This window comes from Puccinia triticina, chromosome 13A (genome assembly GCF_026914185.1).
Source record: "Puccinia triticina chromosome 13A, complete sequence".
NCBI lineage: Eukaryota > Fungi > Basidiomycota > Pucciniomycetes > Pucciniales > Pucciniaceae > Puccinia > Puccinia triticina.
Window position 1 is genome coordinate 4,987,069 of NC_070570.1, and position 16,803 is coordinate 5,003,871.

Below are 16,803 nucleotides of genomic sequence, written 5' to 3' on the forward strand. Positions count from 1 at the left end.
AAAACAATTGCATACTGATCAACTCTTTCAACCACCAGATTACTACATAATTAATAAGTTTCCATTAGCCATCTGACCCTTCTACACAATGCCAGACCTGGTCAATCCAGTTGAGCTTTGTTCTCTCTGTTTTCTGCTTAAAGAGTTAACTAACCTCCAAAACCCAAAAATCCTGAATGTATTTGTCAGACATTGAGTAACAGCTACGGTTTCTTCATGATTCAAGTATCTCCCTCCCCGTTAGAAAGAGAGAAGAGAGAGGCTAACGAGAAGATGGGTCTGGCAAGCAGGAGGCAAAGAGATAATCTCGGGCGCCCAGCGGATCCACAACCCGGAGCTCCTGACGGCCTGGATGAAAGAAGCGGGGATCAATCCGGCGCAGATGAAGGGATACCTGGACGGGTTCAGACTGGCTTGTCCGGCCCACACCGGCAGCGGGATTGGCCTCAAGCGCGTCGTCATGCTCTTCTTCAGCCTTGGCAATATCCGCAAGGCTTGCTTGGCTGTGGCCAGTGTGCTGGAAGTCAAGGCATCCGCCTTTGTTGCTGTTGCTGCCCTCTGGATTCAAACAATTAGGGTGGACTTGTTTTAATGGATTTTTTCCATGAAATTTATCTTATGTGTGGGTGTAGACTGTGAGAGTTGTAGGAGAGTGTCAATGTTGAATGGAAGTTGGTAGTGCACCTGGTCTGTGACATGAATCTAGCTTGAATTATAAAGTAATTTCTTTTTCCTTTGCCTTTCATTTTCATGATTTTAGTATGGTAGTATCTGTGAAACCTTTTTCTTGACATGCCCATCCATAGAACCTCCTCCTTTGACCTCAAAAATGTTTTCTATGTATTATGATCCTTTTGCTTTGAAAGATAATTTATCAAAATTTTTAGGTTGTTTGCTATCACTGTGGAGCTGATCTTGATTGATAAATTGATTCTTGATTTAAATTCTGAGGGAAAGTTGACTGTAACCATCACAAGACCCCCACATTTCAACTTGTGTAACCAAGTTCAAATCACATTTTAAATTTTGAATTGCAGTGTATGATGCAACTACCTGTTTGCACAGATTTGTTTCAAGTATTCAAGGGGTAATTGTGAAAAAGGGTTGGAATATATTAATCTTGGATCTGCAGCGGCGAAGCCGCCCTGGCCTCTAGTTTGTTTAAAAAATTGACAATTTCACTGATTGATCAGTACAGCCATTCTCAAAAAGCTTGCAGTTGGGTAGGCCCAAATTTTGGACTGCTATTTTCAGCCTCAAAGCCTGTATAGCCCCTGTATGACAGGCTGCATACAGTAATGTGATTGTAAGAAAACCACTACTTTCTTTGTTTTTAACTTTGGGGCCTCAAGGGTTGGACCATCGGAATCCTGGACCAATTTTACACTCATCGGACCCTTTGCCGCATCCCCCTCCCCTGCCCTGTGGCCAGCCCGGCACCCTCATCGAGCCAAACAGCCGCCCAAAGAGATTTTGACTGCCTGTACAGTGAAGCTGTACAGGCCTGTGGCTGAAATAAAAAAAAATCTTTTTTTGGCCTCGAGCCCGCAAGCTTTTCGAGAATGGCTGTATCACCTGCTGCTGTGCATTTTCCCAAAATTTCATAATTTTGTTCATAAGGGCCTTAAATTTGGCTCCAAAGTTTAGTAAAATTCAATTGTGAACCCCCCTATTAGATGACCCACTGTACATACACATGTGTTTAAACTCCCAACTTGGGGTATGTACATACATATTTAGTGGATTGGGAATACAGGAATTTGGTTTCGGTATCAGGAATTCAACATTTACATAGGGCTTCGGTACGTCAGAGCCTTTTTTTAGAACCACTCAAACTCTTGTCGTCCGCCGCTTCAAGCTTCAGAGAGCATGAGACAGATCTCAGCTTGGATTCATAGAAAGCCCCCACTTCACTGGAAACCCCAGGTGAAGCATTCGGCAGTGATTCAATTGCTTCTTTGTTCTTTCGGCCCAACGGAGAGAGGTGTCTTAATACCCGCCCGCTGAAGCTCATTGAGGGGCAGCAAAACTTTTACGATAAAATCATCAAGAATGAAACTTCGGCATTGTGCTTCCCTTCTATTGTCTCTTGGGGCTTTCGAAAAAGCTTCATGTAATGACTATCCAGCGATCAACCCACTTATCGGACGGGACGGCAGTAGCTTGGACTTCATACCGCTACCGGGGCGAGGAAACCAAGAGCGCCAACACTTTACAATCACCGAGCCCCTGCTATTGTTTCCCCTCGCTCCTGGGGAAGTAACAACCGACCGCAAACGAGGTGGGGTCACTCTCGCTGAGGAAGACTTTATTTCAAAGCGTCCGCGACCAATCAACACCGACACACACTGTGCTGACTTTTACGCCAACGATGAACGCCAACTAAAATCCGACCCGCCTCTGTCAGCAGTTCCCTTCGCCCCTGGGGCAGGAACGGGCAGCCAGAAACGCGTCCAGGAAACTCTCGCGGATGAAGGCCATGTTCTCAATGTTCTAAAGCGTCCAGAGCCAGTCACCACAGGCACCCGTAACGTGCCTCCGCAAGTAAATCACATCGCCACTGGGGCAGGAGTAGACAGTCGGGAACAAATTCAAGCCATTTTTTCTCCGGAATGGCGCCCACGTAATTATTGGTATCATCACCATATTTTCGCAGACAATAGATGGAAGCCACCTCCTTCCGCGAGCCGCGGCTTCATGAGCTCCACAACTCCGTTCGACAAGACTAGGCTGGATTTACCAAATCACGAAGAGGCAAGCCCAGTGTCGCGGAACAATCCACCAACAACTGCGCCGACGCATTTCATAGCTGAAACCCCTCCCAGTAATTCGGAAAAGACCCTGCTTCTTCCTCATGTGGACTCTCCCTCCGTGCCAATGAGGAAGCGTGAAAAAGAAGTAAGTCCTTCTTCTTTCCAGAGTCTACAAATCGTTATTCTTATATTGTCTGCATGTACTGACCCCTGTGCAACCCAATCGCGTCTAGTTTTGGAATGAGTTGTCAGAGCGAACTCTGGAGTGGACACCACCCATGGTTAGCGAGCAAGCTATCCTTGCTGCACATTTCATGGCAATTCACTTTCTGAAAGCACTGTCGAACCTCCCCAGTAGAACAGAATTGGAAAGTCTACACCAATCAGATTTTATCTTGATTCCGTTTGCCTACAAATTATTGATGAAACCACTTGGAATTGACCATTGGAGAAGGATTCTTGTGACATGGCGTAACCTGTGGGCTAAGGAAAATGATACTGCAACTGCAACTGGGGCACGATCGACCGGTGACGCCTTGAAGAATTTTCTTTGGATCTCGAATTTTATATATGAATCGACAATGCCTGAATTATTTACTTACCCGGAGACCAAAAAAACATTGTTCCGGTTCAGCAACCATGAGAGCAGGATTATCAAATTTCTGTCAGATGGAAGAAAGATACCGACAGAAGTGTTTGATATCTTTCAGCGAGACGCGCTGCGTCACTTGAAAAATACTTTAACTCAGGAATGTTGTGAAGGAAAACAAAATTTGGTTGAAGCTGGTTCGTTGGAACCAACGCCTTGCTGGAAGTCAATACTGGCTGATTTGAATTTGCAAGCATCTCCAATCACTGCCACTTCCGAGCAACTTAAAAAAGTAGCCGCTTCAAAACAGGAGAAGTTCTTCCCCGCTCAGACCTGGTGCTCAACATATATGGATGGAGGGGCAAGTAAACCAGTCCTGTACCTCAAAGGATTCCCGTCAGGCCTTAGAGAAAACCTCCTGTTGCTATTTGAAACAATCAATTTTGATCATGCAGCAGAACTTCGAAAGTTTCCGCCGATTCCTAATCCACAATTTATAGAACTCATGCGAACTTATGATCAACATCTCAGCAAATCAACTACATCTCCTAGTAAAAATGTACTTGTACGCTTCTTGCCGGAAAGGATACATCAGTGGTTTGATGAAAAAATCAAGATTCTGATGCAAGAAGAAAAATGAAAATAAAGACAGAATGGAGAATTTTTGGTTGCGTCTTTATATAGCTTTATCTGCACATGCAACTTCCAAATAAAGCTCCTCTTGACTTTGAATTTTACATCCCTTCATTCTGATCCATAACTCTTTATGGCTTTTCTTATTGTGAGCGCAAATAAATTATTAGACTTACTTTGCATACTGCAAAAAACTCTATGTGCACTGTACAGTGCGCGCATTTCCAAACACTTTGCGCACTGCGGGGGAAGGAAGCAACATTTTCAAGGTTTTTTTTGATGAATCAATAGACAGGCCTCTGATGGTCCTCTGTGAGTTTTTGTGGATTTGTTTGAAGCTTCCTTGTATACTGAAAACACCCATTGAGAAAAATAACAAGTACAGTCATACAGGGAACTAGAATTCATGTTCCTGCATGCCAAAAATTCCAAATATTTTATTGAATCATGACAGATATATTTATATCAAAGTTTTTCAAAACCTTTTGGACACTTTGTGCCAGGATGATGCTTTGGTATAAATTAGGAGATTGCACCACATACTGGCACACTTTGACAGATTTCACACAAAACTTCTTGATTTTTCAAAGCCATATTCTTGTAAAAAGTGAACAAAAAGTTCTGAAACATTGAATATATCCAAGTTTATTAAATTCACAAAAACATGGCAAAAAGGATCTAAGTTTTGGTGTGCAGCTACATGATGGCCACTGTTGAATAGATTATCCCCAAACACTATGTGCCATGGATATACCCTCCAGCTTGTGACAGTGCAACAATAAAAAAGGGCCAGCATTTTCTAAAACAAGCAGGGGCCTATCCAAGCAAAGTAGGGGTCCAGCAGGGAGGGGCCAGGACACAACCAGAAACCCTGGGGAGACAATGGACACCAACCCACCCCTCCTTAAATATTCAAGCTCAGCACCCCTTTGTCTGAAGACTATTGCAATAGCTGCCTTGGCACCAGGCACACTGTATCCTTGCCAATGCCACGCCCAGCGCCACACCCACCATATCCTTGCCAGCAATATGTCAACCCATGCCACACTGGCACACCAACACCCTCAGCAAGATTCTCAAAACCTTGTCCGGGTCTTGGTCACATTGGTCCACTCTGTTGAGTTGCCCGCCCTCTCCCCCGCACTCCCCAAATCATCCCCAAGCAAAAAACAACAAGAGCAGCAGCAGCAGTATCTGGCCCATCTATTCTCACCCTGCCCCTTATAACACCGCCAGCAAGCCTAGCGATGAGGATGAATTTTTGGAAGTCAAGCTCTCTGAATCAGAGCAACAGTGGGCCAGCTACGCTAACCGTAGCGTTAGCGTGGCGTAGCGTAGCGGAATTCCGCTAAATTTTAGCGTAGCTTTAGCGGAATTGCGCCTTCTCTTTGCTAACGCTACGCGCAAAGGGTGCGCAGCTTATTTAGCTGTTAGCGTAGCGTTAGCGCAGATGCGCGCGATTGCGCTAACGCTACACACGCAGGGCGCAAAAGAGCGCGCGCTACGGTGCGCCACAGTGCTTTTAGCTGAAAAAAGGCCTTTTTTCCGCTAAAAGCGCTGTAGCGCAGCGTAGCGTAGCGTAGTGACTGTAGCGGCGCGCTAACACTAACAAACAATTGGCGCGCTGTTAGCGCCGCTGAAAAGTAGCGCAGCGTAGCGGCGCTAACAGCGCGCTAACACTACTCAAAATGGGCGGGCGCTTTTTGCCGCTACACTAACGCTAAGTGGCCCTGTAGCGTAGTGTAGCGTAGCGGCCCACCGTTGATCAGAGGAACAGTATATGAGTCAGATTGAGCTTGCAATCAACCACCTTGAGGACCAGCTTGGCCACTACCTGACTGCCCTGGCCCAAAACCTCTCTCTTCCTCCACCCGGCAAGAATCACTTCAGACCACCCCAGCCAGCGGCGCCGGCGGGAAACAGATATCAAATTTCATGCACCAGGAAAAGTAAATTGTCACTGGACTACAGGTGACATCAGCCTAAGTCCACTGAGCTACCCACCAGTTGCACAGTTGGCCCCATGTAAAGCTCCCTGTAGGAAACAAAGGGGCCATTGTAGCCTAGTTGTGGTAGTTCCAGAGCTGGAAAAAAGTGACAGCCATTGTTGCTTGATGTCACTTGATGTCTGGTGACAATTGATTTTTCCTGTTGATGTGGCAGGTGTTCTTCAAGGTTGGCAAGGATGACTTGCAGCAAAAAGGCAAGCTCCCATTTACTGGCCTCAAGCCTCAAGGGCCAACCATCCATTGCTGTCGCTGCTGCTGCTGCTACGTCTCCCTCGTCATCCTCAACAAGCAGCCCAGCCAAGCACCCACCAGAGACAATCAAGAGCCATCCGGCGCCTATGAAGCACATCCAGTCCGACAAGATTGTCTACTCCGTCGCAGCCGTTGGTGCAGCCCAGAGACAATGGCAGCCTCCAGCCCCCCTCCCAAGCCCATGCTGGCGGAAGACATTCCTACAATCACCTTTCCCCGACGCTATTGCTTGAACCCACCTTGCAATTTCTTCTCAGCCCTACCATTGAAGAGTCATCCAGCACCCACACACACAATTTGTTAGAGGAGGAGCTCTGACTGAGCCCCACGGACGCCAAGTACATCAACCAATGGAAGCCTGGTGTGGTGGACAGCTTGTTACACGTGGCAAATGCAAGATTTCTTTGCGTGTGACGAGCGCCAGAGTACTTCAAGGTCCAAGACAGCAAGACATCTAGTTCTCAGCTCTCAAGGTGTTTCATGGATCATCAGCCCGGCGTACATCACATCAACAGTGCAAGAGCTACGCTACTCAAAGCGGCAGCGTAGCAAAAGCGTAGCGGTTTTAGCCTTGCTTTGCTAAGCTTTTTGTAGCGGGCTTGGCGCTTCGCTATTCACTACATTTTTTAAGGGGAAAAAAATAAAGAAAATAGCGCGCTTTTTCTAGCAGAGAGTAGCGGCAATTTGCTACGCTTCTCGCTATAGTAGCGGAAAAAACGCTACTGTAGATAAAATGATGGAGGATTGATGTTTGTGTACTATTTCTGGCATCTTCAACCAAAAGGCAGACATGCCCGCTATGCTTTTGGCACAAAAGCGACCCGGTTCGCTACGCTTTTGGCGCTAAAAAGCGCTATTAGCGCCAAAAAGCGCCAAAAAGCGTCAATTTTTCCACTGCGCTATACTGTAGCAAAGCGGCAAAAAAAAGTGCTTTGCTACGCGCAGGCCAAAACTGCAGTAGCAGTTCTGGCGCTTTGCTACCGCTCAAAGTAGCGATTTTTTGCTAGTGCTAACGCTACTCTGGATTCAGAGTAGCATGTTTCCGCTTTGCTACGCAAAAGTGCCGCTTTTTGTAGCAAAGCGTAGCTCTTGCAGTGTTGAGATTCACATCCACAAGGTGTCTCAAGCTGTCCCTTCTTTTTATCCCCTTGTTATGTGTTGGTTTGTTTATTTTCTCATTTTTTGTTTCTTTATGTCATGTTCTTTTGCTTTTCATTCTGCTCCCATTGGATAAGTTTTGAATGGGGAGGGTTGGTTTTATTTCATGTTGTGTATTTGTTTTGTTTTGTGTTTTGTTTTGTTTTTTGTTTTGTTTTGTTTTGTTTTGTTTTGTTTTGTTTTGTTTTGTTTTGTTTTGTTTTGTTTTGTTTTGTTTTGTTTTGTTTTGTTTTGTTTTGTTTTGTTTTGTTTTGTTTTGTTTTGTTTTGTTTTGTTTTGTTTTTTGTTTTGTTTTTTGTTTTGTTTTTTGTTTTGTTTTTTGTTTTGTTTTTTGTTTTGTTTTTTGTTTTGTTTTTTGTTTTGTTTTTTGTTTTGTTTTTTGTTTTGTTTTTTGTTTTGTTTTTTGTTTTGTTTTTTGTTTTGTTTTTTGTTTTGTTTTTTGTTTTGTTTTTTGTTTTGTTTTTTGTTTTGTTTTTTGTTTTGTTTTTTGTTTTGTTTTTTGTTTTGTTTTTTGTTTTGTTTTTTGTTTTGTTTTTTGTTTTGTTTTTTGTTTTGTTTTTTGTTTTGTTTTTTGTTTTGTTTTTTGTTTTGTTTTTTGTTTTGTTTTTTGTTTTGTTTTTTGTTTTGTTTTGTTTTGTTTTTTGTTTTGTTTTTTGTTTTGTTTTTTGTTTTGTTTTGTTTTTTGTTTTGTTTTGTGTTTTGTTTTGTGTTTTGTTTTGTGTTTTGTTTTGTGTTTTGTTTTGTGTTTTGTGTTTTGTTTTGTGTTTTGTTTTGTGTTTTTTGTTTGTTTTTTGTTTGTTTTGTGTTTTGTTTTGTGTTTTGTTTTGTTTTGTTTTGTTTCTTCTGTCTTGGTTGTTGTAGCGTGCGTGTGTGCACTAGGTTGTGATGAGCTGTCTGCCAGATTCCACAAACACCAGAGTTTGAGTTCAATTTGGACTCAGACTTTGAGGGTGGCATGGAACTGGCACTGAATCATATTTTCCAGTTATCTGTACTCTCAGATTTCCCACAACTTCCAAGTTCTAACCCCGCATGAGGATCTCCCTCAGTTTTATGTTTTAGATCACATCCTAGCCGGCAGTATCCCCTGAATCCTCTTCTCTCAACAACAACACTGCCAACGTGCTTTCCTGCTATTGTAAAATCATCCCCCCCCCCCCCCCTCAACACTATTAGCTCCTTTTTCTCAACCCATCATCCCGGAGGGCATACGCAGCTCCCACTCTGAATTTACATTTCCCTTCCACCAGCTGCCTGCCATCTGACACAGTAGGAGTTCCCCATTTGCTCCCCTGAGCCAGGATGGAACCAGCAACCTCAAGATTTACAGTCTCGCCAATTTGGATGGTTTTGAGATGCTTGGCAGTCTTTGTTTTCTTTTAAAGTTTTTCTTTTCTTTTCTTAGGGTTCAGTGGCAAGGGCACAGATATTAGAAGGAAGTCCCTCCAATATTGAGTTTTATGTGAGGATTTGCGCTGCACATGTTTCTTGAACTGATGGGTCTACCTTATACACCCTCATACATGAACCCAAGGTCATGTGCAAATTGTATTTTTGTTTATAGTCAGCATTATTGGGAGGAAGGTTTACTGCAAGATTGGATATTGGACCTCAGCAATTGAGTTTACATTGACGTGACAGTGTGCATGGGCACGCAAGACTTCAAATCACTAACTGTTTCCTAAGATCTTGGTTAGGAAGAAAAACCATCCTGCCTGCTATTTAAACTTAATCACCTGGGATTAGTTGGAGCTGGTGATAATTTGAAAACCTTGGGTAGACACAACACTGGGTCGCTACGCTACGCTACGCCATTTCAGCGCTACGCGTTAGCGCAGCGGCAAAAAGCGCCCATCTATTTTGCATAGCGTTAGCGCGCTGTTAGCGCCGCTACGCTGCGCTAATTTTCAGCGGCGCTAACAGCGCGCCAATTCTTTGTTAGCGTTAGCGCGCCGCTATAGTCGCTACGCTACGCTGCGCTGCGCTACAGCGCTTTTAGCGGAAAAAAGCCCTTTTTTCCCGCTAGAGGCGCTGTAGCGCAGCGTAGCGCGCGCTCTTTTGCGCCCTGCATGTGTAGTGTTAGCGCAATTGCGCGCATCTGCGCTAACGCTACTCTATCAGCTAAAATAGCTGCGCACCGCGTGCGCGTAGCGTTAGCGCATATGCGTGCAATTGCGCTAACGCTACGCTAAAAAATAGCGCATTTGCGCTGCGCTACGCTACGCTAACCGCTATGGTTAGCGTAGCGACCCAGTGTTGGTAGACATTACTAATTTGAATGTTGGCTGTAAATTATTTTACATGAGAAATATGATAAATAATCCAATAATTTAGCCGAGGGTATAGGCTGAATATCATTTCAGGAAGTACATTGAGTTTCTTGGCCCCTGGGCCCTGCAGCGGCGAAGCAGCCTTGGCCTCTAGTATCTACTAGGGAAATCGCGGCTGCGCCGCGGAACATAGATCAAAACTGTAGAACGAGAAAAGGTCTGGCATAGCCAACAAAAACATACCAGAGATTCCCCTGAGCTATGATGGCTTGTAACGCACAGAATAAAACAGCCAAGGACCTGTCAGAACAATGTTGATCCCTGGTCTGGTAATGTGATCCAGTTTTTCCTGGAGTCCTGATTCCCAGATTCAACAGTGAACATAATTTTCTGTATGATGCCGGGCTGCTGCCCTGCATTGAGGACAATTTCTGTGTCCTGATAATAATAATTAAGAACCGGGGGGTGCGGATATTTCGGAGGTCTGGCAAAGCTTGATCTTATAGAGAGGATGTAGAATTGTTGTTGTGGAGGGATGGATAATGGCTGCGGATGTGGCATATAGAAGTAAGAGGAATTGGGATCAAGAGGAGACATGGCGGAGGGATGACAGAGGAAGATAGAAGTAAGAGGAATTAGGATCGAGAGGAGACACGGCGGAGGGATGACAGAGGAAGAATAGTGGTAACGGTAGGTGGAGGAATCGGCATAGCTGTGTGAAGATTTGTGATGGAAGACAATGGGTGTTCGTGCAGGTTGCAATAAAGCTTAGAAGTTTGGTATTTATGAGGTGAGAAGAGGATAAATTTTGGGACTTTTGAGAATTAGAGGCGGATTGGGTGTCAAGTAGTTTGCCTGGAAAAATTTGGCTGGGGAAGAGTCGGAGTAAGAAGCGGAAGCCGTAGAGATGATTGAATTTGGGGATGAGTTGTGGAAGAGTTTCCAATCCCAGTCATGATTGGGAGGAGGATTACGGACAGTAAAGTTGAGTTTAGCTTTCATTGTTTGGGGTGTTGAAAGAAGAATTTCCAGTCCCGATTTTGAAATAGAGGAGGATTCCGGATGGAGGAGAGACAAATTACTATGACTGGTTGGAATTGGAAGCACGAGAAAGTCAAATATCCGGATAAGGGGTGTGCAACCTGTTGGTTTTATCTGTAATGATTGAGGATAATGCATGACACGACTTCAAAAATCGGGAAAGGAATACACTGGATTCTTATAAGTTGAGGATTGTTGGATCAGGAAATAATAGCTAATGAAGACGTCAGGAGGAATTTGAATTGGGTAAAATTCATGATAGATTATGGTATTATTGGTTTGAATCAGATGAAACATCTGGGCATTAAACAAATGTGCGTGTAAAGAACAAGAAACAAAACAATGGGCTGAGGAGTACAATAGAAATGAGGGGAAAAATAGTGGGTGCGATGGTGTTGTTGAGCAAGAGGTTTCGAAAGGTATAAATAGAGGGTCTTTATGAGGAGAAATGGGCCAAGGCTCCGGAGTTCCAGACTCACTATGGAAGCCTTCAATATGGGGAAATGCTGCATTTTTTTTTTCAGAAACTGGTAAATCTCTGTTTGGGATCATGATTCAATAAATTATTTGGAATTTGTGGCACACAGGAACATGAATTCCAGGTCCCCGTATGACTGTACTTGTTTTGTTTCTAAATAGGTGTTCTCAGCATACAAGGAAGCTTCATAAAAATCCAAGGAAATTCGCAGAGGACCATCATAGGCCTGTCTATTGATTCATAAAAAAAAAGCTTGAAAATTTTGCTTCCTTCACCCACAGTGTCCAAAGTGTTTGGAAATGCACACACTGTACAGTGGGTTATCCAAAGTTTTCACCTCCACAATTTTCAATGCAGAAGCTCAGGCCACAGACTTTGATTCATTAAATTTGCCACAAGGGTGGAAAAGAAGTTCCCAAGAATGATTATGAAATAAAAAAAAGTAAAAAAAAAAAAAAAAATGAAAAATGTGAAAATTATTCAAGGGCCTTACTAAAAAAACCCGGTTTTTCCGCGTTTACACGCTATGGTTAAAATTGCTGGCCCACCATTGCCTGTAATCCATAGCAGTGGGGTGGCTTCAGAACATGAGATACATGGGATGTGTTGCGGGGTTAATAGTACTAGAGGCCAAGGCGGCTTCGCCGCTGCACTATCATGGGATATAGTGTTGGAGCCAATTGCAAATTATGGTACCACAAATAGGTTTGGGTTTTTCAAAATTAATTAATTAACACTTGCTACAGATTCAAAAAGATACCCATGAAGAGAGCATGAATTATGAGGCCAATGGACATGTTACCATTTATATCTTTTGGATACCAAACATATGCACATAGAAGCCAATCAGCAGTAGATTGATTCACAGCTTTGTATAATGCATTCTCTCCAGAAGCTTGATTTTGCTTTTTGAGACCAGTTATCCAGCCACTTATCCAACCCTGGAAAAACTGAAAATGTGTATGGTATATTGAATTCCTCACAAAAAAGGTGAAATTTTCATTACAGCTGAGGAGGTATTTATGTAAGAGGAAGAAAATTATGAGAAACTTTCATTCTTCTGAACATCTCCACAAAATGATATGGTGTGAATTTGAATGCTAATTACAGATGAAAGATAGATAGAGATAAGAAAGGAACACTGTAGACAATTGTGGTGGGGTCTGGGCCTCCACAACACAGTTGGCAAGGGCCATGCATAGGCACTGAGGATGGAACTGTGTCTGTGAACAATGATTTAGGTTATGTCTATGGTTTAGGCAAACACATCCCTTTACCCTAACACACTCAGGACATGCCTTGAAGTCCCGGAGCCGCACACTTTTGCCAAGGAGCAAATCCTTAGCAACAAAAGAAACAAATGTTTGGGGGGGGGTTTTATAATGGCAAAGATGTTGAAAGGAAAAGCTTCATGTACACTGACCCCCAGGAAACCTTGTAAATGCTGAGGTTCTGCTACCTATTGCAGTTGATGCTTGTCTGGAGCTGCTTGAAGAGGGTCCTGAAGGTCTTTCTGTCCAGCTCCTGGTCATATTTGTGCACAAATATTTCATGGAAATGCCCTGGGATAAGCTTGTCCTGGAAAACATGAGTGTTGGTGAGGGCCTAGGCTGACCCTTTGTGAATGGTAACTACTGGGTTTTACCTCAGTTTGATGGGAAAGATGGGATCAAACCAATCACCCCTCCCATTCTGGCAACAAAGCTGACTTCCAAAGATGCCAAAGGCTGGTTAACGTTTATACAGAAGGGCCTAGCTCTATACAACCAGGTGCTTATGTTAACAATGTGATATTGCTTACTTTGGAGCTGTTTCTTGTGTTCTTTATTGATTGTTAGTATAGTAATAATACCTTCAAATTCTTTTGATGATCTACACTCAAAATCTACTTTTTTGTAGTTGTTTTCTTTGCACTCCAAAGTTTCTGGAGTGAAGCTCTCTGCACTCCATCAAGTGTCATCATGTGTACTCCAAATTCCGGTTGTGTAGAATAAACTGGGAGTGTAAGTGGAGTGCACAGTCTGCCACTCCAAATTTATTGGAATGGCTTGCTCAGTACTCCAAAGACCAATGACTCTGGAGTGCACAGTCCACCACTCCTGAATCTTTGGATTGGCGGACTGTACACTCCAAGGAATGATGGAGTGCACTCCATTTTTGGAGTTCACATGGTAATTATTGGTAGTGCATGAAGGATGACCCAAAAAAGTGGCCTGTTACATTAATTTACGTGTGGTTCTCCTGGCCAAAGGAAATCAGAAAAAACTTCACAACAAAATCCTTGGATGATCAAGACCATGGCTGTATTTGAGAAAAAAATTGTTGATGATACCCAAAATTCTAAACCCAAATAGTTAAAAAGAAACAAAGGTTTGTACAGCTTTCTGTAAGTCAATTGAACATCAAAGAGAACCTAAGCAAATCTTGGGACTCAGAGGTGGAGATGTCAAGGGCGAGTCAACTGATTCAATTGATGATTTTTAAAAGTTTTCCTTTTCTTGATCATCTTTCAATTTTCTTTAGTTTGGATGATTTTCATGTATTTTTCATTAAACCAAACATGCAACCTGTCATGCAGAAAACCAGATTGTCTTTTGATTTGAGGGGATTTCTTGTGATATCCAAGCTCCCTATCAAATCTGATGAGGAGCTCGAGCAAGCCTGAACTAGGAATTGGAGAATCTTGGAGGTCGGCTGCATGGTCAAACTTAAAGTCAAGCCTTTTGAACAGAGTCTTGATATTTGACTTGACTTCTGTAGGAAAACTGATCAGGTAGAGGCATGCCTGATGGGGGTCCACTCCGTTTGATTTCTTTTTGATTTTAGCCCAGGTATCATTGGCTAAAAGATCAATCGTTGGTGCTACTTTGCTAACTTCTGCAGATTCGGGCTTGAATAGATCTGCTTGTGCCTTCATGGCATCCAGGACCGACTTCTGTACTAAACGCGCTGATTCCGACAACACGGCTTCCACCTCCGTCCCTGGTTCTCGTAATCCTAGTTCCTTACCCATCAGTTTTCTCAAGTGTTGCATTGCGTGGTTTCGATTGCGATTCAATGGATTTCTCATTGATATTCTTCCATCCGATAATCGTTCTATAATCCTGCTTTCTGCTTGTGTCAAATGGAAACTTTTTAATTCTGCAGTAGATACACCCCTAAATAATTCAGGTCGTGCTGATTCACAGATGAAATTTGAGATCCACAGAAACTTCTTCAAGACTTCATTGGTTGACGATGTCCTAATTAAAGTATCGCTTGTAATCTCCCTTCCCTCGTGCCACAGGTTGCGCCATACCAGCAGGATCCTTGCCCAGATCTCGACCTTCAGTGGTTTCATCAGTAATCTGTAAGCGAACGAGAGCAAGATATGATGTGATTGGTGTAAATTTTCCAATTCAAGCCGACAAGGAGCGTCCCACACCGCTTGCTGAAAGTGGATCGCCATGAAATGTGCAGCAAGCTTAGCTTTTCCGCACATCTTCGGGGGCTCCCACTCTAGAGTTCGCTTTGACAGGTTGTTCCAAAACTTATAAGTTTCGTCGCAGAGGAGGTGGGTCAGAATATGCACACAATTCTCAAGAAAATTGGTTGGACTTACCTCAGGTGTTCCATCATCACTGACAGGCGGCCTCTCAGGGATCATGTCCATCGGCGCAGTCGTTTGTAGGGTTTTACGAGACACGGGGGTCCGACTGTGATTGCTGCGGCTTCCATGAGGGGGTGGCCCTCGTCGATTTTGGGCGGAAATAGATTTCACATACCGATTATGATCTGGTCCACTGTATATGAGTCGGTTTAGGGCATGGCTTTCCGCAGAGAAACTCTCTCGAGCTTGTTTCTGACTGTCTGTTCTTTCCTCAGGGGTGATGATAGCTACTGGCTGAGGGGTGTCACGGGCGTCGGTTTTGATTGGCGCTAGAGAAGTGCCCGATTGAGGATTAGACGTTGTCTTTTTAGATTCAATGGGAGGCGTTTCAGCTATCATATTCATACGCGACGCTGTTTGTAGATCGTTCTCAGATACCGGGCCTGGCTCCTCGTGGTTCTCTTCCAGGTTCGGTAAATTAAGCCTGGGCTTGCCGAAACGGGGTGTCGAGCTACGAAAGCTGGGGCTTGGGATACTTAAGGTGGACTGCTCTAAATCTGTGGCGGAAAGATCTTGATCGTGCCCATCATTGTATGGTCCGCTTAGTCTAGGACGGGTGAGAACGTGGTCTTCCTCAGGTAGAATCTCCCGAACTCGTTTTCGGCTGTTCGATCCTTCCCCAGGGGCGATGATGGCGACTCGAGGAGGCTCTTCAGAGGTTGACTGCTGTTCGTTGTGGGCGAAATGATCTTGAAGATACTCGTCGGCATGGTGTTGGCCGAAGATGATTGGTCCTGGACTGTTTGGAACATCGCCTTCCTTAGCAATGGTGTTCCAATCTCGATCGCGCTCGGCTCTTGCTCCCCCAGGAGCGAGGGGAAACAGTGACAGAAGCTGGTCATGGGCTGACTGCTTGCAGTTCGCGGAAACAGTTTGAGGGTACTCCTCTCCACGGTATCCGCCTGTCAGTCGTCCTGGACTGGTCGGAATGTGGACATCATCTCGATTCCGGTCGTCCTTCGCTCCGCCAGCAGAGAGGGGAAACAGTGAGAGAGGCTCGGCGATTGCATTAAAGTTTTCCCGTTCATGGTTCTCTGGTCCCGACAGCGGGATGAAGTCAAAGCTACTGCCGGCCCGGTCGGTAAGTGGTTGGATCACTGGATTACAGGAGACTTGGTCAATGGCCCAAACGGACAGGAAAAGTAAAGTGCAATGCCGACGTTTCATTTTTGATGATTTCATTGAACGATTCATGCTGGAGCTGGGTGCAGCAGGCAGAGGAAGGCAGCCCACTCTACTGGGCCAATGAAACTTGAATACATATATAGAACATTCCAGCTGAGATGCATCTGTCCTGTTTCCGGTGGAGCAGGGTTTTCCCCTGGATCCAAGCTGAGATCTGTTTCATGCTAAGCTTGAAGCCGCAGAGCATTGGATGAGAAGAGTATTGGAGACCATTGGGCTATTCTTGTACTAAGACGTGAGTCAATTCCAGACCGGCAACTTGCCGCCGAACGTCGCAAAGGTCGACCCAACTTTGGGGTCCGGCCCCATGCTGCTCATTGCTTACACTTCACCCTGTGTTCCCAATGAAGCGTATAGATCCAACATTTTCTCCTTGCTCTCTAGTGACGGTTGAATAAGTAGATGAGAACTAGATCAGGCTTGGAAACCATTTGGTTGTTCTGGTGGAGGGGCTCTGAATATCAGGTGAAGTCATGAATTGATTGGTGCCAGCAAAATTTGAGTTTGTCAATTATTGAGAGCATTTCCACCGCGGGCCCTAAATCGGGGCCCTAGTTGGAATTTTCAGGAATTTACCGCCTCAACCCGACCCACCGCGGGCGCTATTTGCGTCGAAAATTTACGGCCGTCCCTAAACTGGGGGTATGGTTCTGGTTGTCTGAAGTCTGTGGATCCCTCTGATGCGTGGGGGATCCTCACTTCAAAAATTTCAGTTTGCTTATGTAATTACATATTGTGATTCCAGGAATGCTTGGACAGATTTTTGAGCTGTGGACTCAAAATCAT

The 16,803-nt window shown here is 44.3% G+C and overlaps 4 protein-coding genes across 4 annotated transcripts; 2 read left to right on the plus strand and 2 right to left on the minus strand.

Annotated features, from left to right (window-relative positions):
- Positions 1 to 88: 88 nt before the first annotated feature.
- Positions 89 to 592, plus strand: PtA15_13A469 (uncharacterized protein; the record flags this gene model as incomplete). The annotated part of the gene is made up of 3 exons (XM_053162669.1): positions 89 to 109; positions 190 to 208; positions 291 to 592. The coding sequence occupies 3 exons, from the start codon at positions 89 to 91 to the stop codon at positions 590 to 592; spliced, it is 342 nt and encodes a 113-aa protein (XP_053026623.1).
- Positions 593 to 2,052: 1,460 nt separating this feature from the next.
- PtA15_13A470 (uncharacterized protein) lies at positions 2,053 to 3,982 on the plus strand (the record flags this gene model as incomplete). Its single annotated transcript, XM_053162671.1, has 2 exons — positions 2,053 to 2,898; positions 2,987 to 3,982. The coding sequence occupies 2 exons, from the start codon at positions 2,053 to 2,055 to the stop codon at positions 3,980 to 3,982; spliced, it is 1,842 nt and encodes a 613-aa protein (XP_053026624.1).
- Positions 3,983 to 13,692: 9,710 nt separating this feature from the next.
- Positions 13,693 to 14,217, minus strand: PtA15_13A471 (uncharacterized protein; the record flags this gene model as incomplete). Its single annotated transcript, XM_053162672.1, has 1 exon — positions 13,693 to 14,217. One exon carries the CDS (start codon positions 14,215 to 14,217, stop codon positions 13,693 to 13,695), a length of 525 nt encoding a protein of 174 aa, XP_053026625.1.
- Positions 14,218 to 14,425: 208 nt separating this feature from the next.
- PtA15_13A472 (uncharacterized protein) lies at positions 14,426 to 16,026 on the minus strand (the record flags this gene model as incomplete). Its single annotated transcript, XM_053162673.1, has 4 exons — positions 14,426 to 14,530; positions 14,608 to 14,691; positions 14,785 to 14,878; positions 14,948 to 16,026. 4 exons carry the CDS (start codon positions 16,024 to 16,026, stop codon positions 14,426 to 14,428), a joined length of 1,362 nt encoding a protein of 453 aa, XP_053026626.1.
- Positions 16,027 to 16,803: the final 777 nt, after the last annotated feature.